Source organism: Haliotis asinina, chromosome 1 (assembly GCF_037392515.1).
Source record: "Haliotis asinina isolate JCU_RB_2024 chromosome 1, JCU_Hal_asi_v2, whole genome shotgun sequence".
Classification (NCBI taxonomy): domain Eukaryota; kingdom Metazoa; phylum Mollusca; class Gastropoda; order Lepetellida; family Haliotidae; genus Haliotis; species Haliotis asinina.
The window spans coordinates 65536138-65556555 of NC_090280.1; the positions used below are offsets into that span (position 1 = coordinate 65536138).

A 20418-nucleotide genomic window follows, 5' to 3' on the forward strand; every position below is an offset into this window, starting at 1 on the left:
TTCACTTTCTTAGTAAAGTACAAATTCTAGTACTTTTTTCGGTTGAGTCCCATCCGGGATTCGAACCCGCACCCTCAGAGTCAGGCACCTAATCGCCAGCACACAAAGTCAGCCGCCTAGCCCGCTCAGCCACCGCGACTTCCACAAAAAATGAAAGTCGGACAAATGGTAGTCTAGACTGCGTACTTTGTGTACCCCTCTGATGAGTGTAAATTGGCACGGCTCCCACGGCCGAAAGCTATGATTACACGATGCCATTTAGAAAGTGGTCAAATGCAACATATGTCATATTTGGGATTTCACTTTCTTAGTAAAGTACAAATTCTAGTACTTTTTTCGGTTGAGTCCCATCCGGGATTCGAACCCGCATACAAAGAAAGTGAAATGCGGGTTCGAATCCCGGATGGGACTCAACCGAAAAAAGTACTAGAATTTGTACTTTACTAAGAAAGTGAAATCCCAAATATGACATATGTTGCAAAGACATTTATTAGTGAGTGAGTGAGTGAGTGAGTGAGTGAGTGAGTGATTGAGTGAGTGAGTGAGTGAGTGAGTGAGTGAGTGAGTGAGTGAGTGAGTGAGTGAGTGAGTGAGTGAGTGAGTGAGTGAGTGAGTGAGTGAGTGAGTGAGTTTAGTTTTATGACATACTCAGTAATATTCCATCAATATGGCTCCAGTCTGTAAACAATCAAGTCTGAACCAGACAACCCAATGATCAAGAACATCGCTCCATGCAACTGGGAAACTATGATGTGAGTCAACCAAGTCTGCAAATCTGACCACCCAGTCCCATTAGTCGTCTCTTACAACAAGCATAGGATGATCAGTTCTTACCCATATCTTCACAGGTAAAACATTTAACAGATGCAACAACAACAGGAATGACCGTGATTTAGTAAAACAAATCTTAGCATCTGCCATAATAGCTCCATGCAGAGACACACACAGAACCATGGTGTCTAACAGTCCAGAGCATGTATCTTCATGTATCTGTTTCATTTGTTGCCTAATGTTCCATATATGTGATGCCGGTCTGTAAATATTCCAGTCTGGACCATGCAATCCACAGATCAATATCATGAGAACTGATATATGCACTTTGGAAACACGTCAAATCAAGTCAGCAAGCCTGACCACAATTCTAACTCAGATCTTCACAGGTCCAATTCTATTCTATACCAAGAATGATCATAATACATAAAGATATAAAAAACGACATAAAATATAGCTTGTTAGCTATAAAAGCAGAGACTGCAGTTAGTGTAAATCATGACATTAAATATCTACCTACCCAGTGGTTGGAGATGAGTTCCGAGCAGTGTTTCTTCAACACCTCTGCTCCCATCTCCTCAGCTGTTTGGTAGAACTTGATGCAGTTCTTCATGTTCACAAATGACATCAAGCCATTCTCACACCTGCAATATAACAAGAGAACATGTATCACAAATATTCCTACTACCTGGGGATGGGACATATGCTCAAAATCATATGGTGATGGGTAGTTCATTCATATATACGTGCAGTGGTATACTGAGAATATGCAGGCATGCACATTTCATGTTCAATGGTAACAGACAGTTGGTACATTTCCAAAACACTCAAATGTCAAACGTCAGCTGACCTGAAAATTGTGAAGCAGTGGAACACTTGAAATCCCCTGAAGTTCGCTTCTAATTGAAGCGGATGTAGAAAACACTCACCCACCAAAAGCCTCCCTTTCCTGCCAATACGGTCACATGACCAACCATGCTTGTCATTCTTTCGAAATATCCTAAGCAGAGAATTACTGTGAATTCTGAGAGGGATGGCTGGGAGTGCTTACACCATGAGTCAGGATAAGTATAAAATATCAATTTTATTCAGAAAATTACATATTTTTCCTTATCCTGACTCATGCTTATTATGCATACAGTACGCCCCCGCTTCAGGAACTATAACTGCAGTAGTTCAGTTTTGTTCTTCCAATATTCATCTGTGAGATGGGGGGGATCACATTCGTCTTCGTTGACTGGAACGTGATCATATATAGATCACCTAGCGTCCTGTTAGTGTCTATATGTCATGATTTCTATCATGACCAGTTGCGACCTTTGTTCATGTACAAGTATCTTCATTAAGAGTGCCTATTCTTGATGTGTGCATTCACTCTCAAACACTTTACTCTGCAGATCGTCTTGGTCTCTACAAGTCATGTGTTAAAGAGGAGATAAGCAATTAAGCATTAGTCAGGATAAGGAAAAATATGTAATTTTCTTAATAAAATTTATATTTTATACTTATCCTGACTCATGCTAAGTGCTTATCTCCTCTTCACTGGCGAAGGTAGTGGAACACCTGAAATCGCTTGAAATTCCCTTCTAAAAGAAGCAGACGTAAAATTCACACTCACCCATGTATTACCTCCCTAGCCATCTTGTTGACCCTTATTTGTTTAAGTAAAACGCTACTGTTGAGTTGTCCGTGTGGATCATTAATAACTTGTCTCTCAATGCTATCAACCAGTGGTGGATGGCATGAATGACCACTTTCATTTCCAGCTGGTTGATGTGAAGAGCCTGTTCCTCTTTGTTTCAGATTCCTGCTGCTACCTCCTTTCCTAGATGAGCTCCCCATCCTTGTAGAAATGCGTCTACATATGGGTGGTTGTTGAATACCAGCTCTAACATATGGGTTCCTGCGCAGACATTTGATCAGCGAGTCCCCTATATCAGAAAAGACTTCAGGCTGTCTGGGAGCGGAATCTGTCTTCTGTTGTTGAGATGAACATTCAAGAATCATTGCAAATGACGCAACTGCAGTATTCCTCTTCTGATCATATCTTGCGCTGACGTGAGGAGACGTATTAGACAATGCCATTGTCAAAGTGTCAATGGAGAAAGTAGAGCTTGCATTATCATTTCTTGAATCTTGACCCACCGGTCCTCTGGAACTACAATCTGATTCAACATAGTGATGAAACGAATCCAGAGGAATTTGATATCTTGCTGAGGTTCCAGTTCCGACTTTAGGTAATTTAGTAACCAACTCTGTTGTGTTAGTAGCCTGATCGTGAAGTCTAATTGTAGTCTGAGTTGACTTTTCCGTTGATGCGCTTGTATGCTGTCATCCAGATAAAAAGCACTTCATTGCCCCCTGAGGTGTAGATAATTGACGATGGGTTTGGTTACCCGTGTAAATAGCCATGGGGCCGAAGATATTCCAAACAGTAGGACTGTCCATTGGTAATGCTGGCAGTTGAAAAGGAAGCGCAGATATTTCCTAGATTCTAGATGAATCGGGATATGCAGGTATGCATCTTGTAGATCTATGCTCGCTAGATAGTCTGCTGATCAGATGAATTGTTTTAGTTGAGGAAGATGTAACATCTTGAAATGTTCTGGCTTCAGTAGAAACTTTTTGTTGAATTCCTTCATGTTGTAAATGAGTCGGAATTTCTCTCTGGAATTCTTCTTCGGAACTAAGAAGATTGGGGAGTAAAAGACTTAGCATTAGACTCCATGGCTGTATTACTTCTATTGCTCCCATCTGCAACAGTGTTGATATAGTATCGGTCAACTTGTCTAGTTGATTGTCTGCGTAGATGATGGGAGTTGGAGTTTTGTGAGTGGTGGTGTATCTTCTAGTGGAATCTTGTAGTCGTCTCGTAGAATATTCATGACATAGTTGTCGTTGAGGATTCCCCAATTTTGCCAGTTGAAGTTGAAGTTGAAGTTGAAGACCTCCACCTACTTGAGACGGTTGTACGGGAACTGCTGGGGGTGGAAGACAGTCGTTCTGAACCTGATCTTCAGCACTGACGTGTGAGAGCGTTTATTTCCTCCATAGGGGCGACAAAAGGAAGAAGACAATTTCTCCCCTTGAACATTGATATTTTTGTCCCTTGCTCTTTGAACCCTGGAGAACTTGGACTGATTTGTCTGTTTAAGGACAGAAGTCAAAGTGTTGATGGATTTTATCATCATAACTTCCCTTGAATCTTGAGTAACCGATCTTGCTACCTCTTCAATCCTTCCGTCAAACACAGTAGGTGCAGACCATGGGGCTTGATACAAAGACTTTGTGAAGTTCTCACTCCATGACACGGCGGACAACAGCCCGTCTCCGAAGCAGATTAAGACCCGCAGTGGTAGAAGCTAGATGTTCGGACATAAACTGTTGATCTTGCCTCTGTGTAATAAGCGCAGACAGGACCATCCTCTTTTCCTCATTGGCACGACTGCTGAATTTTGTGATGAGAGTATCGTTGATTGTTGGAATCCTTAGATGGTGAAACATTTCCATGATATGACTTCGTCCGAAAATTAGACAAACCTGTAGAGGTTTCCAATTCTTTGAAGAAAATCATCCTTGGGGTACATATATGTATTTTCTGCTGCCGGAAAATGTCACGTGACAGTTGTAACAATGTCTTGATAAAATATTGTACAATAAACAAAAGTCTTTTTTCTTTGTTAGCCGGCCCCACACCACGTGGAGTCACCCCTCTGCCACGCATGCGCAGACAACCAGGTAAGCATCCAAGCCCGTATCATCATTCCTTCTGCTGAAGTCAGTGAACTGAATTGTGGTGAGGTGGGTGGCCCTACCCCAAGGATGATTCTCCTCAAAGAATTCTAAACCTCTACAGGTTTGTCTAATTCTTTTTCACAGAGATCGTCCTTGGGGTACTTATGTGCATAACTCAGACTTTCAAAGACCAGAGGCTAAGGAGGAGGGAATTCTGGTACAGTATGGAATTATAGAGATTGTAATTATGAAAATTAACACACGCAACAAATACTCATCTGTGTTGTACTCCCGATGAGCTTCCGCGAGAGGCACCAAAAACCGACTCAGAACGCAGCATGAGAAGAAAGCTCTGTAAAAAAGTGCCAAATAACCCCGCCAACATCATGAATCTAATAGAGAGCACCGAAGGGTTGAAAAACCAAGTTAGGACTGACAACAAATCTAAACAGATTGCAGTCTGTGGGATCATCAACAGTGGAGACATGCACTCAAAACGCAGTAGTTTAGCAGCGTCAACTGACTATGAACCAAGACTCACTCAGCCAGGGTGGCAGGACACTGTCCATTGGAGAGAACAATGCGGCCAAAGCGAGCACGCTCACGTGAATGCGTGTCAAATTGATAATGCTTGATGAACATGCTAGGCCTGCTCCAAACAGCAGCAGAGCAAATCTCTTCAATGGGCAGTGCTGATGTGAATCCTTTGGAAGCAGCTACTGCCCTGACTGAGTGAGCCTTCAACCCCTCAGGGGGAGGCATGCCCTTAGCCTGATATGCAGCACAGATGACCAACACTAGCCAGCGAGAAAGGGTCTGTTTACTAGCTGGCAACCCAGCTTTCCCACCACCATAACAGCAGAACAGATTGTACCTGTACGGATCCCTTGTGTTCGTTTGATATAGACCTTGAGGGTCTTACGGACATCCAACGGGTGAGTGCTCGTTGCAGAGGTTCCCGATGTAGAAGGCTAGAGTAGGAAGATCGATAGGAGCTGTCACACGGAAAGTGTGATCGATCTTCGGACGGTAAGAATCTGGGAGGCAAATACTGACACGGTGAGGTTGAAACACTGTCAGCACCAGGTCTGCAGACATGGCATGTAAATTGCCAACCCTTCTCCCATATGTTACCGCCACCTGAAATACGGCCCTCCAAGTTAACAGCTGAATGGAAATAGCCGATAAATGTGAGAAAGTAGGAACAGACAGCCAATCAAGCACGTACGACCTTCCAAGTTAACAGCTGAATGGAAATAGCCGATAGATGTGAGCAAGTAGAAACAGACAGCCAATCAAGCATGTTTGACAAATCTTAAGGTGGGCTAGTTCGCCTGACAGTAGGTCAAACCCGATCCACGCCAGTTAAAAAGCGCTGTAGACCCCAGAAGAGCACCATCGACAGGGGTGTGAAAAGTGGAAACAGCAGTGGAGTAGCAACACATAGTCAAAGCCAAAGCCTTCTTCCAAACAGCTAGACCTGACAGAGGCAAAGCCACCCACTGAACCTGTGGATTGGGGTGTGGCACGCCATTCTGAATGAGAATGTCCGGTCGCAAAGGTAATAGAACAGGAGGCTGAGCCAGAAACCTGAGAATTACCGGAAAACAGCTTTGTGATGGCCAAAGCGGTGCCAGAAGCACAAGCAGACATGCTGGTTGAGTGGACAGCTGGGAGAGGACACGGAGAATCAGCTGAAGTGGCGGGAATGCCCACAGAACCCGTCCCGTCTAATCCAGCGGAAAGGCATCGGATGCCAACGCCCTCTGATCCGATATCCGAGAGCAAAACACAGGTATCTGATTCGTCCCGCCTGACGCAAACAGATCCACCTGGAATGATCCGTACAACTGGGAGACAAAGCTTTCCTTGCGACCTGCTTAGAGTAGCTGGCACTATCATGAGTTTGGCCGAGGAAAAACGGAAGGCACCCTCGGACTCCTCAACCTCCCTGACATCCATCACCTCAACATCCAAGCCCGAGGCCGAGGCAGAGTCCTCCCGAAAGGAAGACCCACGCTCCGACCCAGTAGGCGAGTGAGCAAAAGTGGGGAAGGAAGAGCCCAAGGCTCCTTCCACTCCAGCCACCGAACCAGTGCCAACTGAACCGAGAGGTGGTACAGGAACCCCAGGAATCCTCAACAGACCCTGCACCAAGACCGAGACAGGGACTGGGAGCAAACCCACCCTCTCCGGGGTAGCCGAGACGTCAGGACCCAAAGCCAAAGGCAACGGGTCGACCGCCATCTCGACCAAACTCGGTGATCAGCCCCCAGACTCGTCATCCCCCACCCAGAGTGCGTGACGAACTCCTGCCGGAGACCTCCAACAGACTCAAGAATGAGGGATTTCACCGAGTCCATGTGCTGCTGAAACAACTGAGTTATGAGAGACATGTCAAAACCCAAAGAAGCAGACTGTGTTTGCGAGGAAGGGACAGATGACTTAGGTTGTTTTTTGGACTTAGACTTATCATGCCCTGCCCTTTTAGATTTAGACGGCAGAAGCTCCATTGGGTCCCCTCCTGCCTCCCACAATTCTCTACAAAAGAGAAAATCGGCAACTCTGCGTTTCTGGGCCTGGGGGGTGAAGCCCAAACAGAGGTCACATGCTTCAGGCTGGTGACCCGCCTTTTCCAAACAACACAGACATTGGGTGTGTTTATCTTGCAGGGGAATATTGGTCCCGCACGACGTACATGCCGTAAAAGCCTGAAAGCCAAGTATGCAAGGCATAAGCTAGCGGCGAATACAGCAGCACATATCTGTGTTATAATATTAATTATCATGTACAAAACACTGAAAATAACATGAACACCCGAAACATGAACTAGTTGGTACCAGACGGGAAAGTATGATAATAACATACACATACAAGCCAAAACCTGCATACAACACAAATTTAGTTAGAAAAACCAAAAGAACAAAAGACTTATCGCTGTATACAGGACTCTGGGTGCCTCCAGCCGCCCTCGTCGTGCGATAGGGAGAGAGAGTGAAGTATCATGGCCGATCAGCTGACCATGTACATAGGAAGGGAGGTAATACATAGGTGAGTGTGAATTTTACGTCCATTGAAGGGAACTTCAAGCGATTTCAGGTGTTCTACTACCTTCGCCGGGAAGACGAAATAAGCAATTAAGCATGAGTCAGGATAAGGAAAAATTACTAGTTTCTTCCTCCAACTAGTTATCGATAGCAATTCTTTCTTCATGATGAGCTCATCATAGAGTTGTGACCCTTCTTCATGTATAAGCATATACTTTACAAGTACAGGGTCATAATCACTCATGATAAAAAAAGGGCAAGTGTAACTCAGCACCTTTGTGGAACCGTTAGTTGTAGCCTGAAACGTCCTCCATGTCCTCTGCTGTTAGAAGATCTCTATGCCTCATGAAGACAATCAGATGAGATCTTATCCTCTTCGAAGTAGGAATCTTCTGACATTAAACAGTGAATGTTCGAATGTAGCAGGATGCATCATTCATACTGCAACAAGATGATACAGCCGACAGTGATGATTTCTGTGAATGGGAGTGTGCATACGATGTCTATTCTTCATCTGACAGACCTAGTGCAGCCGATGAACCGCTCCCGGGGCACATCTGGCTGATCACGTTGTTTGTCCTTGGCATGCCAGTTAGTTTAAAGGACCAAACTAAAATATTTATCACCATGTTGGGACCCAAACAGCCTCCAACTGTCCTCGTCAGGCAATGAAGAGAGAGTCACAAGCATTGTTGGTCATGTGACCGTCGGGGGAAAGGGAGGCTTCCAGTGGGTGAGTGTGTTGTACATCCACTTCAATTCAAGCAATTTCAAGTGTTCAATTATCTCTGATAGAGGGAGGAGATAAGCATAATCGGCACAAGTGAGGATAAGGAAAAACACCAAAGTAATTACCTGACCCGAAGAGCCTCAAGTTTAAACTTAGTAGCCGCTCGGAGAAGTTCCAGGAGAAATGAGTCCTCCACCTTGATGTTGATTTCGTCTGTGTACACCCATCTCATTAACGCATGTGCCACATCATATTGGATATCTGTGGGGACAGAGGGGAGATGTGAAACAATACAAGTCATTCACAAGTTTGGATTACATACAGAATGTAAAAACTGTGATCATCCTCATTACTCATAACTAAAAATTGGAGACTGACATGATCACATGGCTTGCCAAACAGAAGGCAAAACTGTGATCATCTTCATTTACTCATAACTAAAAGTCAGAGACTGACATGATCACATGACTTGCCAAACAACATCATTTCACCCTTGTTCATAGTACTGATGTCGGTGAGAATACCATATCTTGTACAGAGCACAACATTTGCAACTCACAACAAAAGAGTTGTAAGTAAAATTCCACTCCTTAACAAGAGTCATTAGTAGATGACATATCCCCCCAGACTATATGATAATAATGAAAAATGTAATATCAGCAAAGAGAAAGAGGCACCACTTCAAGATCTGCCTTATGTATCTGCTAAGTTCTGTTAAAAGATATCAAATGCTTTTTGAGTTGTGCTCAGGACACAAAGCCCGTCCTTCCCTTTTGAGACTAAGGCAGAATCGTTTCCATGGAAACCCAGAAAAATGAAAGTATGCCAAATATTTGTAAATAGCAAAAAACACCACTTTAGGGTCTGGCTGGCATATCTGCCATGATTTGCTGAAAGACAATAAAAAGATCTCGAGTTGTGCTTCAGAAAAGGAGCCCACCCCTCCCTTTTGAAACTCAGTTCAAATCATTTCCCTGGAAACCAAGAAAAAAAAAACATGAAGACAAAACCATCAATATCCCCTACAATGGCAAAGTAATCTTCATGTATATGTTTACTAGCTATGATGATGTCAAATGTTTTGGCAAAGTGAAAGGAGAGTTTAGAAAATACTGTAATTTAGAATTCCAAAACTACCAAAAGGAACAGTACCAATCTGTGTGAAAACTTCGAGCAAGAAATTTTGAAAGGTTTTACAGTTCTGTTCCAGAAAAGAGCACTACCACCAAATTCAGTCAAACTTGTTGCCATGGAGACGAGGGAATATATTGTTTTTGTAAACTACCAAAGGGCACCAGTGAACTACCAGGTTCATCTATGTGCCAAGTCTGGCTTAGAAACAGTGAACAGTGTTGAAATTTTGAAGTGGAAAAGAGCACACCCAACAAATTCAGTCCAAGTTGAACTTGTTGCCATGGAAAAGAAAAAATATATTTTATTTAAAAATCCAAAACTACCAAAAGTCATCAGTACACCACTGGATCCATCTATGTGCCAAGTCTGGAGAAGAAGTACGGAACGGTTTTGAAGTTCTGCTCCGGAAAAGTCAAATGTGTACGGATGCAAGGTCGAAGTGCATTTTAATAGCCCCTAGCAAAACATGTTGCAGGGGATAATGACATAAATCTGTAAATAGCAAATGGCACCACTTCAAGATTTGTCTCATTTATCTGCCAAGTTCTGTTGAAAGATATTATGAAGTTTTTGAGTTGTATTCCGTAAACAAAGCCCACCCTCCCTTTTTGAGACTAAGTCTGAATCGTTTCCATTGAAACCCCAAAAAACTAAAAATGACAAAAATCTGTAAATAGCAAAAAGCCACCACGTTGGGGTTTGCCTAACATATCTTCCAAGTTTTGTTGAAAGATATCAAACAGTTTTCGAGTTGTGGTCCTGAAACGAATCACATCCCTCTCTTTTGAGACTAAGTCTGAATCGTTTCCATGGAAACCTAGCAAGAAAGAAATCACAAAAGTGTGTAAATAGCCAAAGGCACCAATTTAGGTTCTGACTGATACATCTACCAACTTTGGTTTCGCTAACAGGTATCAAGAAGTTTTCGAGTTGTGCACTGGAAACAAAGCCCATCCCTGCCTTTTGAAAACAAGTCCAAAACGTTTACAAGGAAACCAAGAAAAATATAAATGCCAAACTTCTGTAAATAGCAAAATCACAACCTTTGCTTCAGTTTGCTTTGACTGCAAATTTTTGTCTAAAAATACTGAATGACTTTTTATTATGCTCTGTAATACGGATTTCAGACACTTGGTGGAGATCTGTCATCCCCAGTCAACATTCTGAGATTACAACACTCACCTGTAATATGGAGCTCAGACACTTGATGGAGATCTGTCACCCCCCAGTCATCACTCCGAGATGACAAGATGAACTTGTGTGCTCTCAGCTGCTGACCCCCTTCCAAGTGGACCAGCAGATCACTTCAACACATAGAGAATTAACATTCCATGATGTGAACACAACAAATCATGATGGCAATCAGCAGATGTGACAGTATGCATACCAATACACCTCTAGACATGGTAGAAGTGCATGAGCCACATCTTACATAATGATCCAGTGTACTGTTTTAATAATTTGGTGACAGGTCCACCAATCTCATTACCACAAACTAACATGAACTGAATATCCAGAATCTCAGCTGGCCCTGGGTCTGACAGCCCAGTAACTACCACAAAAGCACCAAACCATGTAACTGAGATCATTGGTTGGTTTGTTGTTTAATGCTGCACTCAGCAATATTCCAACCGTATGGTTACTGTCTGTAAACAATCGAATCTGGACCAAATCAATCCAGTGATTAAGAGCATGAGCATCAATCTATGCAACTGGGATATGATGACATGGGTCAACCAAGTCAGCAAGCCTAATCACTCAATCCCGTTAGTGTGCCTTTTACAACAAGCATGGGTTGCTGAAGGTCAGTTCCATCCCCAACAACTGAGATGGCTGACATACATCAACTACACACTATATCATCCAAGTAGTGATGAGATGGTCTTGATTACCAGAAAGATGGATTTATTTATTTACCGACATTTTGAATATTGACATAACAATGGACATGATGAGATTAATCCTCAAATAGAAAAGTCTAAAGTCCATCTGATATGAAAATAACATGCTTACCTGTACTGATCTTTGTCAAACAAGTCTGCGACCAGTTTAAGGAGCCTGGAAACAAACGTGTCCTGAGTCCCAGCCCCTGACCCAGCCACTGCCACCTGGTACTTCCTCTCCAAGTCAGCATACTTATTTTGCAGTTTTACATATTCTTCTCGCAGTAAGCTCAGGTGGTTCTGTAGCTTGGCTACTTCACCTGTTACCATAGTAAGCGATGCAAATTATTTTGGGGTGACTTAAGAACATAATTTAGCTATGAATACTTGCATGTCCTGGACAGAAGTCTACATCCCTAGTAGTTTCTAATGTTTTAATGCCAAGTATGATTGATGTCACATGCTATCACATGACCAAGTAGGACTAAACTTAATCTATTTCTATGCAAAGTATCTACACCATGAATATGTACAAGCACAAGTTCGTAGCCATAGTAATTGAATGAGTTTGGTTTTATGCTGTGTGTAGCAATATTCCAGCAATACCACAGCAGGGGCCACCACAAATGGACTTAGCCGAACGTACCCCAATCATACTGACTAAGACTGAGACCACGGAATATGTTGTGGTCATTTTAATCATGTGGATAACCATGGTCATAAGTCTTATAAACTGTCTACAATGCAGAGAATAAAGAATAACAATAAAAACTTAACTAAAGATACTTGCTACTGCAGTTCCTATCACAGGTCGCATGTTCACAGAATACAGAACATAACTCATAACGCTCACAGAGGCTTATATTTGGACATGTTTTTTTAGCAAATGCCAGTAAATCTTCCAAAACTGGAAAAATTCTTGGGCTTTGTAGGGACAAACTGTATTAAACTGATAATAGGCTCAGTAATCAGAAAGACACTTTACCGTACTCACTGGTACTGGATGCAATAATGTAACACAACAGAAAAGAACTCAGTGTAAGAACTTCAAAGAGTTAAGAGAGAGAGAGACTTTATTTCAGCATTGGAGGCCAAGTGGTCCAGAGTGCAAATACAAAGTATTCACTGAACATCTATTCATACAATTCTGTTAACTATACATGTACATTAAGGTGTGGGAGATTAAATACAATTATACATATTCCTTTTAAGGTAAATGGCTAAACCCTTCATGATGTTTTTATTTGTACATGACATCAATTGAATAAACTTATCTCTTGTTGGATATTGACAAAAAATATTTGGTAGGAGATTATTTCTACTTTCCTTAAAATATGGACTGACAAGTACGAAATGAAACTCATCTTCAATAACTTTTAGATTGCAGTGTTCACAAAACAAATCACTCTGATCAGTACATTTGTTAGAACACAGTATTTGAATTTTTAAACAATGTGATAAGCATCTAAACTTTGCAAGCATTTTAATCAAATCTCTATCAATATCAGCATTTAGATACTTTTCTTGTTCAAAGACTGTTTTATAATAAGAGTAGCTTTTCAAGAATGAAGATGCTTCTATTTTCCCATACCAAGACTGAATGTTTAACTCTATACATCTCTGTTTAAACAAAGTCATAAAATGACATACATTTCCACATTCTTGAAAAATCCAAGCATATGAATAGCCAGTTTGAAATAACAACATTCTGACAAGAGAAGTCCAGTTGACACTGCAAGCTTCATCATGGGCTTTAAGCATATTACAACAAGCTAGGGGGTATCGTGTGGAGTCCATATGGATCAATCTACATCAATACTTTATACTCAGGCAGAAGTAATTAACTGATAGATGATAACGTCCTAACTCACCAAGAACTGCATTTGATGAAGATCGTTTCGACAAACCAAGATAATGTTTGAAGAAATTACTCTGAACTCTTTCTATACTTTCCTTAAAGGTAAACCCCCAAATCTCACTGCCATAACATGCAATGGGTGCGATTTTTGTATCAAATATGGACAGAATAGCCTTCAAAGAAAGATCTGGGTAACTTTTCATGAGCAGCATCCGATGCTTGATTTGCAAGAGTTTCACAGGCTGTTGACCAACACAGTCGTGTTATTATTACACCTACATATTACACCTAGATATTTATAATACGTGACAGTTTTCATTTGGATGCCATTATAATACCACTTTTCAACATTTCTAATCATTCCACCGTTACGAAACACAATAATGCTTGACTTTTCCATATTAACCACTAATCCCCATTTACTGCAAAATAATTCTAAAACATTCAACTTCCTCTGCAAGTCAACCACAGAATCTGCAACTAACACAATGTCATCTGCAAATAAAAGTATCTTAATAACTCAACAGGATCATTGACAAAGAAACCATGTAATCGTCATTTTGCAGATCAGAAGCAAGCTGATTTATAAAAAATATAAACAATAAGGGACTCAGCATACAGCCTTGTCTTACGCCACTAGATGTGGAAAACATGTCTGTAATAGAGTTTCAGACTTTAACACAAGCACAAACATTTTGATACATACTTACTAAGACTTTGTAAACTTTTCCTTGAATTCCATGTTGGAAAAGCTGATATAGCAGTTTGTTTCTATCAACTGAATCATAAGCCTTCCAAAAATCTATGAATGCAGCGTAAAAACGATGTTTAGGTTTTCTGAGATATTTTTGTGCTAATGACTGCAGTACAAAAATATTACCTGAGGTGGAATAATCCTGCCTAAATCCGGCTTGAGCTTCAGAGAGAATATTATTCATCTCTAACCATACTCTCAGTCTGTGTTCTATGATACATGTAAACACTTTCCCCAGAGCATTTAATAAAGAAATACCCCTATAGTTATTTGGGTCAGTCAGATCACCTTTCGTAAATAATGGGAGAATCATTCCTGTGTTCCAAGATTCGGGAAACATTCCACAGTCTAGAAAAGAATTAGATAACGACTGTATATAAGGAATCAGATGTGGAGTTCAAAGAGTTTCATATTTTCAAAGTATTTTTTACCAGGAACTCATAGTTTAGAATCCTGGATTTATCGAAGTATAAAAGCAGTGAAATGTATGAGCCAGTGTGGTGATTATCCACCATTAGCATAAATTGCTTCTATGACTAAATTTGCTGGCACCAATTTGCTTGGTTTTAGGGGGAGGGTTGGGGGGATTGTTGGTTTTGGGTTTTCTTTTGTTTTGTTTTGTTTTGTTTTTCAATACAGAGCATATTCTCCATCTATGAACATATTACACACAGACCATAAAAATCAACATTATCAGCTGTAATTGGGGAAATGGCCACTTCACTCAAACTTAAAAATTAACCTGAAAATTCTGTTTTGAATAGAACTACAACTGATATTTTGTGAAGGCAACAAACATATGGTAACAAAAGTGTTTTGATTTGTACTATTCAGTTTGAAGCCTGGTACATTCAGTTATCAAGCAGAGAGAGTACAGTAGGTTTAACCATCAGTAGTATAGGGAATGATAGTCCGAAAACACTTTTCAAAAACCCCTCTAAAAAGCCTCATTTACTAAATGAGGCTTTGGTGGGACCCTTAGCTCTTGCTATTATTGCCCCTACTACAAAGCCACGCCATCACGTTTACCGTGACTTGGCAGGCGGTAACACTGTGCCGTACGGTACGATCAATAATTCTTCTCTTACAAATCCCCTACCCGGCCCATCCCTCAAGTAGTACAAGTTAGGTTCGTCGGCTTTTATATCCACTTTATCTATGTTGTAAGTTTTGACTGACCATATAGGATCGGTGGCTCGCTTACGGCTATCGCCCTCGTGTTCCCCTATGTTATGTTTATATCGATGAAACAGTTTAACGTGAACCGCCTACGATCTCTTTGGTGTTCATAATAAAGGCTTGCTGGGCTTTTTGTATTCCCTGTGCTATGTACTTTTTTTTCTCGTCCTCGCTGATAGCAGACTTACGAGACTTGGATCGAATATCTTGTTTCATTTCGTTATATTTTTTGAGTTCAGATAGGATTGAACGAAACTCCTCTTCTGAGATCTTACTATCAGAGAGTGCCGTGGAAATTCGCTCACTCACTGTGTTCAGCTTTGCTTCGGCCAGAACCCTGATCTCGTCGTGTTTCAATGCCTTACGATTAAGTCTGCGTGATACTAACTTAAGCGCCACCCCTACCAACCCTGTCACCCCAGCCGTTATTTCAATACCTAGCACTATAGGTGCAGCCACGATGGTGGTTAACAACCCAACGCCTGCCGCCCCTAGTCCCATGCTGGTTGTCATAAGGGCAGTGTCAGCCCCGTCCACGATATTGAAAGCTCTATTGTACTTTTTACATAATGCTTTTCGCGTGTCACGGTCTTGTTCTAGTTGACGTTTCACATCACATAACTGCCTCAAGCGGAACCCATCTACGGTTTCCAACGTCTTCGCTACTTCCTCTACGACTGGGTACAGACCCATCCTATAATATATATTTTGAAAAATATTTTAATTGGGTTTCAGTTAATAGTCTATCAATGTATTTGAAGCCTATAAGGAGTAGATCATAACTAATGATAATAGGTGAGAGGCTAATAGACTTTTCTGTTGTAATAAAAACCCCAGGGAGGCTTATTAAACGTTTTATAGAACCCGTGGGGGTATCCCGTTGTATAATAATACGGCAATATTGATCTAAGTGTTCGGTAAACCAGTGTATTGACACCCCGGGTAAAAATTGACGTCCTTTCGAGGAGTTTTCCTGGTCAAAATACGTAAACATGACTTCTATGATGATTGTGTAGGGGGAGTATATCTCAAGCTGCCTTTCGTGTAAATAACTACTACTAAATGTTAATTTACTTTCTATTCCAGAAATTAATCCAATTTTTCCTTCATAAAAATATACCGTGGCTGTTGCTTCATTCCCCGTAATGAAATCCCCGGGCCAGATACCGTTATTCCTAATCTTAGAGATAAACTTCCACCTCTCTTTTGTTGTGATATAAGGTGAGGCGAGTGTTAAGTTGATCAGCCATTTGGGCTCTTTTAAATCTGGTAATGACACCAGTCTGTACACGTTGTCTTTGAAGTGTAGGATGTATAATTCATCTTCCTCACCAGGCTGATCGAATCCCTCCGTATCTCCCAGGTCGTTAAGCGTAGTGTTGGGATGATGACTGGTCATTATTATATTATTACGATATAATTTCCAACTGGTTTTCTGATAATAATTCAGGGGTTAACTTCATACCCATGAAGTGTATGTTGTCAGGCAGGAAGATATTGATTAGTGATATCTTGTTTTCCACGATCACGTTGACCCCCTGTAGACTGGTGTTGGAGCCGACACCCACCCGCACGTAAACGTTGCAAACTTGAAACTGGTGTCGTTTCCCCCACCCGAGTTTGATCCCCTTCACGATCTCGACATCATTCCCCGATGGTTCCCCTAGGTAGACTTTGATGAATAGTGTTGAGTTTGCCGGTAGACTCTCTAGTATCTTAACCACGCCTTCGAATTCAGACACCAACTGCAATTTCACGTTTTGCATGGCCGGTTTACTCGATAGCATGTGGGCTGCTATAGTGTTGACTGGGCTGACGACTATGCTACGTCTCTGAGTTGGGACGTAAGCCACGAGCAGGGTTCCATTGTTCACGACTTTGTTTAGGTGGTTGTCTTTGTTATCCGTGAACACGTAAGGGGAGACGAGTCTAATATTGAGAAACCATTTGTTATCGGGTAACAACACCCACTTGTCATCTTCGGTGAAGACGAGCATATATGGTTTGTTTTTGACGACGGTAGTGCTCTCAACATCGTCTAAGTCGAACAGTTTACCTCCGAATGATGGGTATATTCTCCAGTTGTCATCACCGGTGTTGACGAGGGCGTACTTAGTGTTGGCTGTTGCTCCTGTGGTATCTATCATATCACTTAGGGTTCCACCGGAGGGGATTTCAACGCGTTTGTAAATGTTGTTTTTTAGTTGCAAGGCATACGATTTACCATCTACTCCGGGAGCGTCGAAACCGCGTGTGTCTCCGAGGTCGGAGATCCCGATATTGACGCATTTTTTCACTCCGGGCCCTTGTGCGCTGGTCATGTTACGTGAAGCGTTAAGCTGAGGTATCCTATATTTACAGGATTACGATTTATATCTAACACCGATATTGTCAGTTCAGGTATGTTACCCTGGGTTAATCTCTTATACTGCCGTGGTGAAAACGACTCGGTTCTACCGTCGTTGAATTTCTCAGTTTTCACCGGCACTGCTCTCAGTATAGTGGAAGGGTGGCCTCCTTGAATGTTATACGTTGTGCTCACCTGACCGAGATGAATGTATAGCTCTCGGTACGGTACTAGTTCGGGTAACTTCGTGCCTGTGACGGTTGTTGTTGGTTTTATCTCGTCAGGAGACATACCGAGTATCCTCGCTAATGGTCGGCCGAGCCTCAAGGAGGTTCTTCCGTTGTTGATTAACACCACTGTGCCGTTTGAGTCGTTCATCTTGAGTTCGGCTCCCAGGGGTTTGAAGACCTCGTCGTTTAGAGAGCACACGCTGTAGTAGCCGTCAGTTATTTGACTGCGAGTTCCACTGACGAACAGCTTATTGTTGCTGATATTAATGTTAGTCCATTGTGGTAGGTAGGTGATATCGCAGAGTGCGACTTCGAGTTGACCTAACGTGTTATCGATCGCGTGCGTCAGCTGAACGGCCTCACCGCTCGTTATTCCTGGAAGTGTTATGTACATATTACATATATATTTATTTATATAATAGTTTTAAAATGTATTCCCCTGGTGTGTTTTACCCTAAACTGGATGTAGATTTCTCCCCCATGAAGATCGTGGTTGCTCCTGAGTTGTATTTCAATGCCCAGCTTTTAGATGTGTTCGATAAGTATAAGCTTATGGTGACTAACATTGAGGCAGTCCACGCGTGGTTCAACAACCCTATGCAGTTCTGGCAGAACCAATTCAACTTTGCCGTGTGGTGCGCTACAACGGGGTGTGGTGTGGCATTGGCCGACTCTCGGCGTGGACCGCTGAGTCAGTCTGTGTTCAAGTTCCACGTGTACTACCAGGCCCCGAGGTTATAAAACTTTCCTGAGTACGATCTCGTGCTCAAATCCGGTTTCGTGCTCAACTCAGAACTCAGACTCAGTAAATGGAGGTTATAAATAAATCTGAGTACGTGTTCGTGCTCAACTTGAGCATGAAACCCTTATGATCTCAAGTATGCTAAGGACCGTGCTCAACGCTGAGTTCGATGTCAACAATGGCAGCTCACCTGCGTCAGATTCGGCAGGCTCGGCGGAGATCGCGAGTACCGAGAGTTTTTCGAGATCGTTCGAATCCGCTCGAAGATATGGGAGAGGACGAGGTCTTCGACAGATATCGTTTTAGGCCGAGAACGATCATTTATTTGCTCGGTGTACTGAATTTACCCAGGCACACAGCACGGAACTGTTCACTGCCACCACTTTTGCAGCTACTCATCTGTCTCCGCTTTTTGGCGACTGGAGCTATGCATCTGTTGGTTGGGGATAGCCTCAACATTTCCAGATCAACTGCCGGCAGATGCATACGGGCAGTATCATTAAAAATAGCACAGCTTTCCAGAAATTTCATCAAGTTTCCAGTTGGAAGGGATGCCGTTCGTGCAAAGGAGGCATTCCGCAACATTGCAGGTACGTACATTGGGATTTCCCCAATATAAAAATACCTAGATGATTTCATTGGTGCAGTACGCGTCAGTGCCATTTCTATTGGCCAGTGTATTGGTTGAGGGGTCGAGGACGTGTCACACATCGAAACATTAACGTACGTGAAATTTATGTTAGCGATAAGTGTTACCTTAGCAGAGGGCTTTGGTTGTCAATGAAAACTATTTTATCACGTGAAAATGAAATATGCTATCTGTGTGAGACCATGCCATTGTTTTGTACTTGCAGGTTTTCCAAATGTTGTCGGGTGCATCGACGGGACTTTCGTAAGAATACAGCGGCCTACTGCTAACGAGGGAGACTTCGTGAACCGGAGAGGTTACCATTCTCTAAATGTTCAGGTAACTATCGATATGAACAAATACAATCCGTTAATGTTTAGTTCGAAGATGGTGTAGGTGTCACATGTGTTTTTGTTTTGTCATTGTATTAAGGGTTAATTTTGTTTGTTGCTGTTGTGTTGTTGTTTTTTTAAATTCTGTCTTCTCTTCTACAGATGTGCTGCGATGCAAATTTTAAGATCACCAGTTGTAATGCCAGCTGGCCCGGGTCAGTACACGATAGCCGCATCTTCCGGACATCAACACTGTGCCGTATGTTTGAAAATGGTATCATATTTTTCTCAAACGTTACCTAGCGTGAAACCCATAAATATTTTAGGTTGCCAAAATATCAAGATTAATGGTACTGTTATTTTTGTGTTAAATTGTAGAATAATTGCAGTAATGTGTTAATTTATTGCTTGTAATGGGTATTCTATCATAAACATTGTCTTCAATTTAAATGAAGATGAATGTATCATTCCAGCACCAAGCATAATATTAATATTGCAATTATTTTTTGCTGAAATAAATATCACAAATCATACACCTACAAATTTAATTAATACACTATGCTGTCATCTCATATAGGTTTTCATTTGTTTGTTTAAGGACAGTACACTGGCTTTCTACTGGGGGACTCAGGCTACCCATGTCGTTGGTTCCTCCTGACACCTTTGCTGAACCCAACCACTCGAGCAGAGGAGAGATACAACGGCTCTTTGTGCAGGACAAGGGTGCTTATTGAGCAGACATTTGGCATTCTGAAACGGCGATTTCAGTGCCTGCATAATGAGCTTAGAGCCACACCAAGGAATGCTGTGCAATATGTTATAGCATGTGTTGTGTTACACAATCTTGGGATTGAAAGGGGAGATATAATTAATAATGAAGACAATCCTGTACCTCCAACACCAAATGTTAATGATAATTATGTACCATTGAATACAGGTCAAAATGATGGTTGTGACGTGAGACATCACATTATTCGGACATTTTTCAGTCATTAATCATAAGTACCATTAGTTTATACCAATTACACTCATAGCAGTAATACACTGC

General features: G+C 41.9%; 2 protein-coding genes across 2 annotated transcripts in view; one reads left to right on the forward strand and one right to left on the reverse strand.

Annotated features, from left to right (window-relative positions):
• LOC137296052 (rabankyrin-5-like) overlaps window positions 1-20418 on the reverse strand; it is a 57565-nt gene that overhangs the window by 20079 nt on the left and 17068 nt on the right. The window contains exons 2-5 of the mRNA XM_067827705.1: window positions 11431-11620; window positions 10600-10721; window positions 8409-8544; window positions 1292-1415 (exon numbers count right to left, since the gene is read on the reverse strand). Coding sequence (XP_067683806.1) covers window positions 1292-1415; window positions 8409-8544; window positions 10600-10721; window positions 11431-11620 — 572 coding nt within the window. The remainder of the gene's footprint in view (window positions 1-1291; window positions 1416-8408; window positions 8545-10599; window positions 10722-11430; window positions 11621-20418) is intronic.
• LOC137258527 (putative nuclease HARBI1) lies at window positions 18524-20366 on the forward strand. Its single transcript, XM_067796235.1, has 4 exons — window positions 18524-19000; window positions 19265-19377; window positions 19533-19644; window positions 19969-20366. The coding sequence occupies exons 1-4, from the start codon at window positions 18580-18582 to the stop codon at window positions 20364-20366; spliced, it is 1044 nt and encodes a 347-aa protein (XP_067652336.1). The 5' UTR covers window positions 18524-18579.

What these genes read in the sequence shown, in the direction of transcription:
- LOC137258527 (XM_067796235.1), top strand. Translation starts at nt 18,580, where the DNA reads ATGTCAACAATGGCAGCTCACCTGCGTCAGATTCGGCAGGCTCGGCGG. An exon ending in GGCATTCCGCAACATTGCAG is followed by an intron (nt 19,001 to 19,264) that starts GTACGTACATTG and finishes TTGTACTTGCAG; the next exon opens with GTTTTCCAAATGTTGTCGGG. An exon ending in ACCATTCTCTAAATGTTCAG is followed by an intron (nt 19,378 to 19,532) that starts GTAACTATCGAT and finishes TCTCTTCTACAG; the next exon opens with ATGTGCTGCGATGCAAATTT.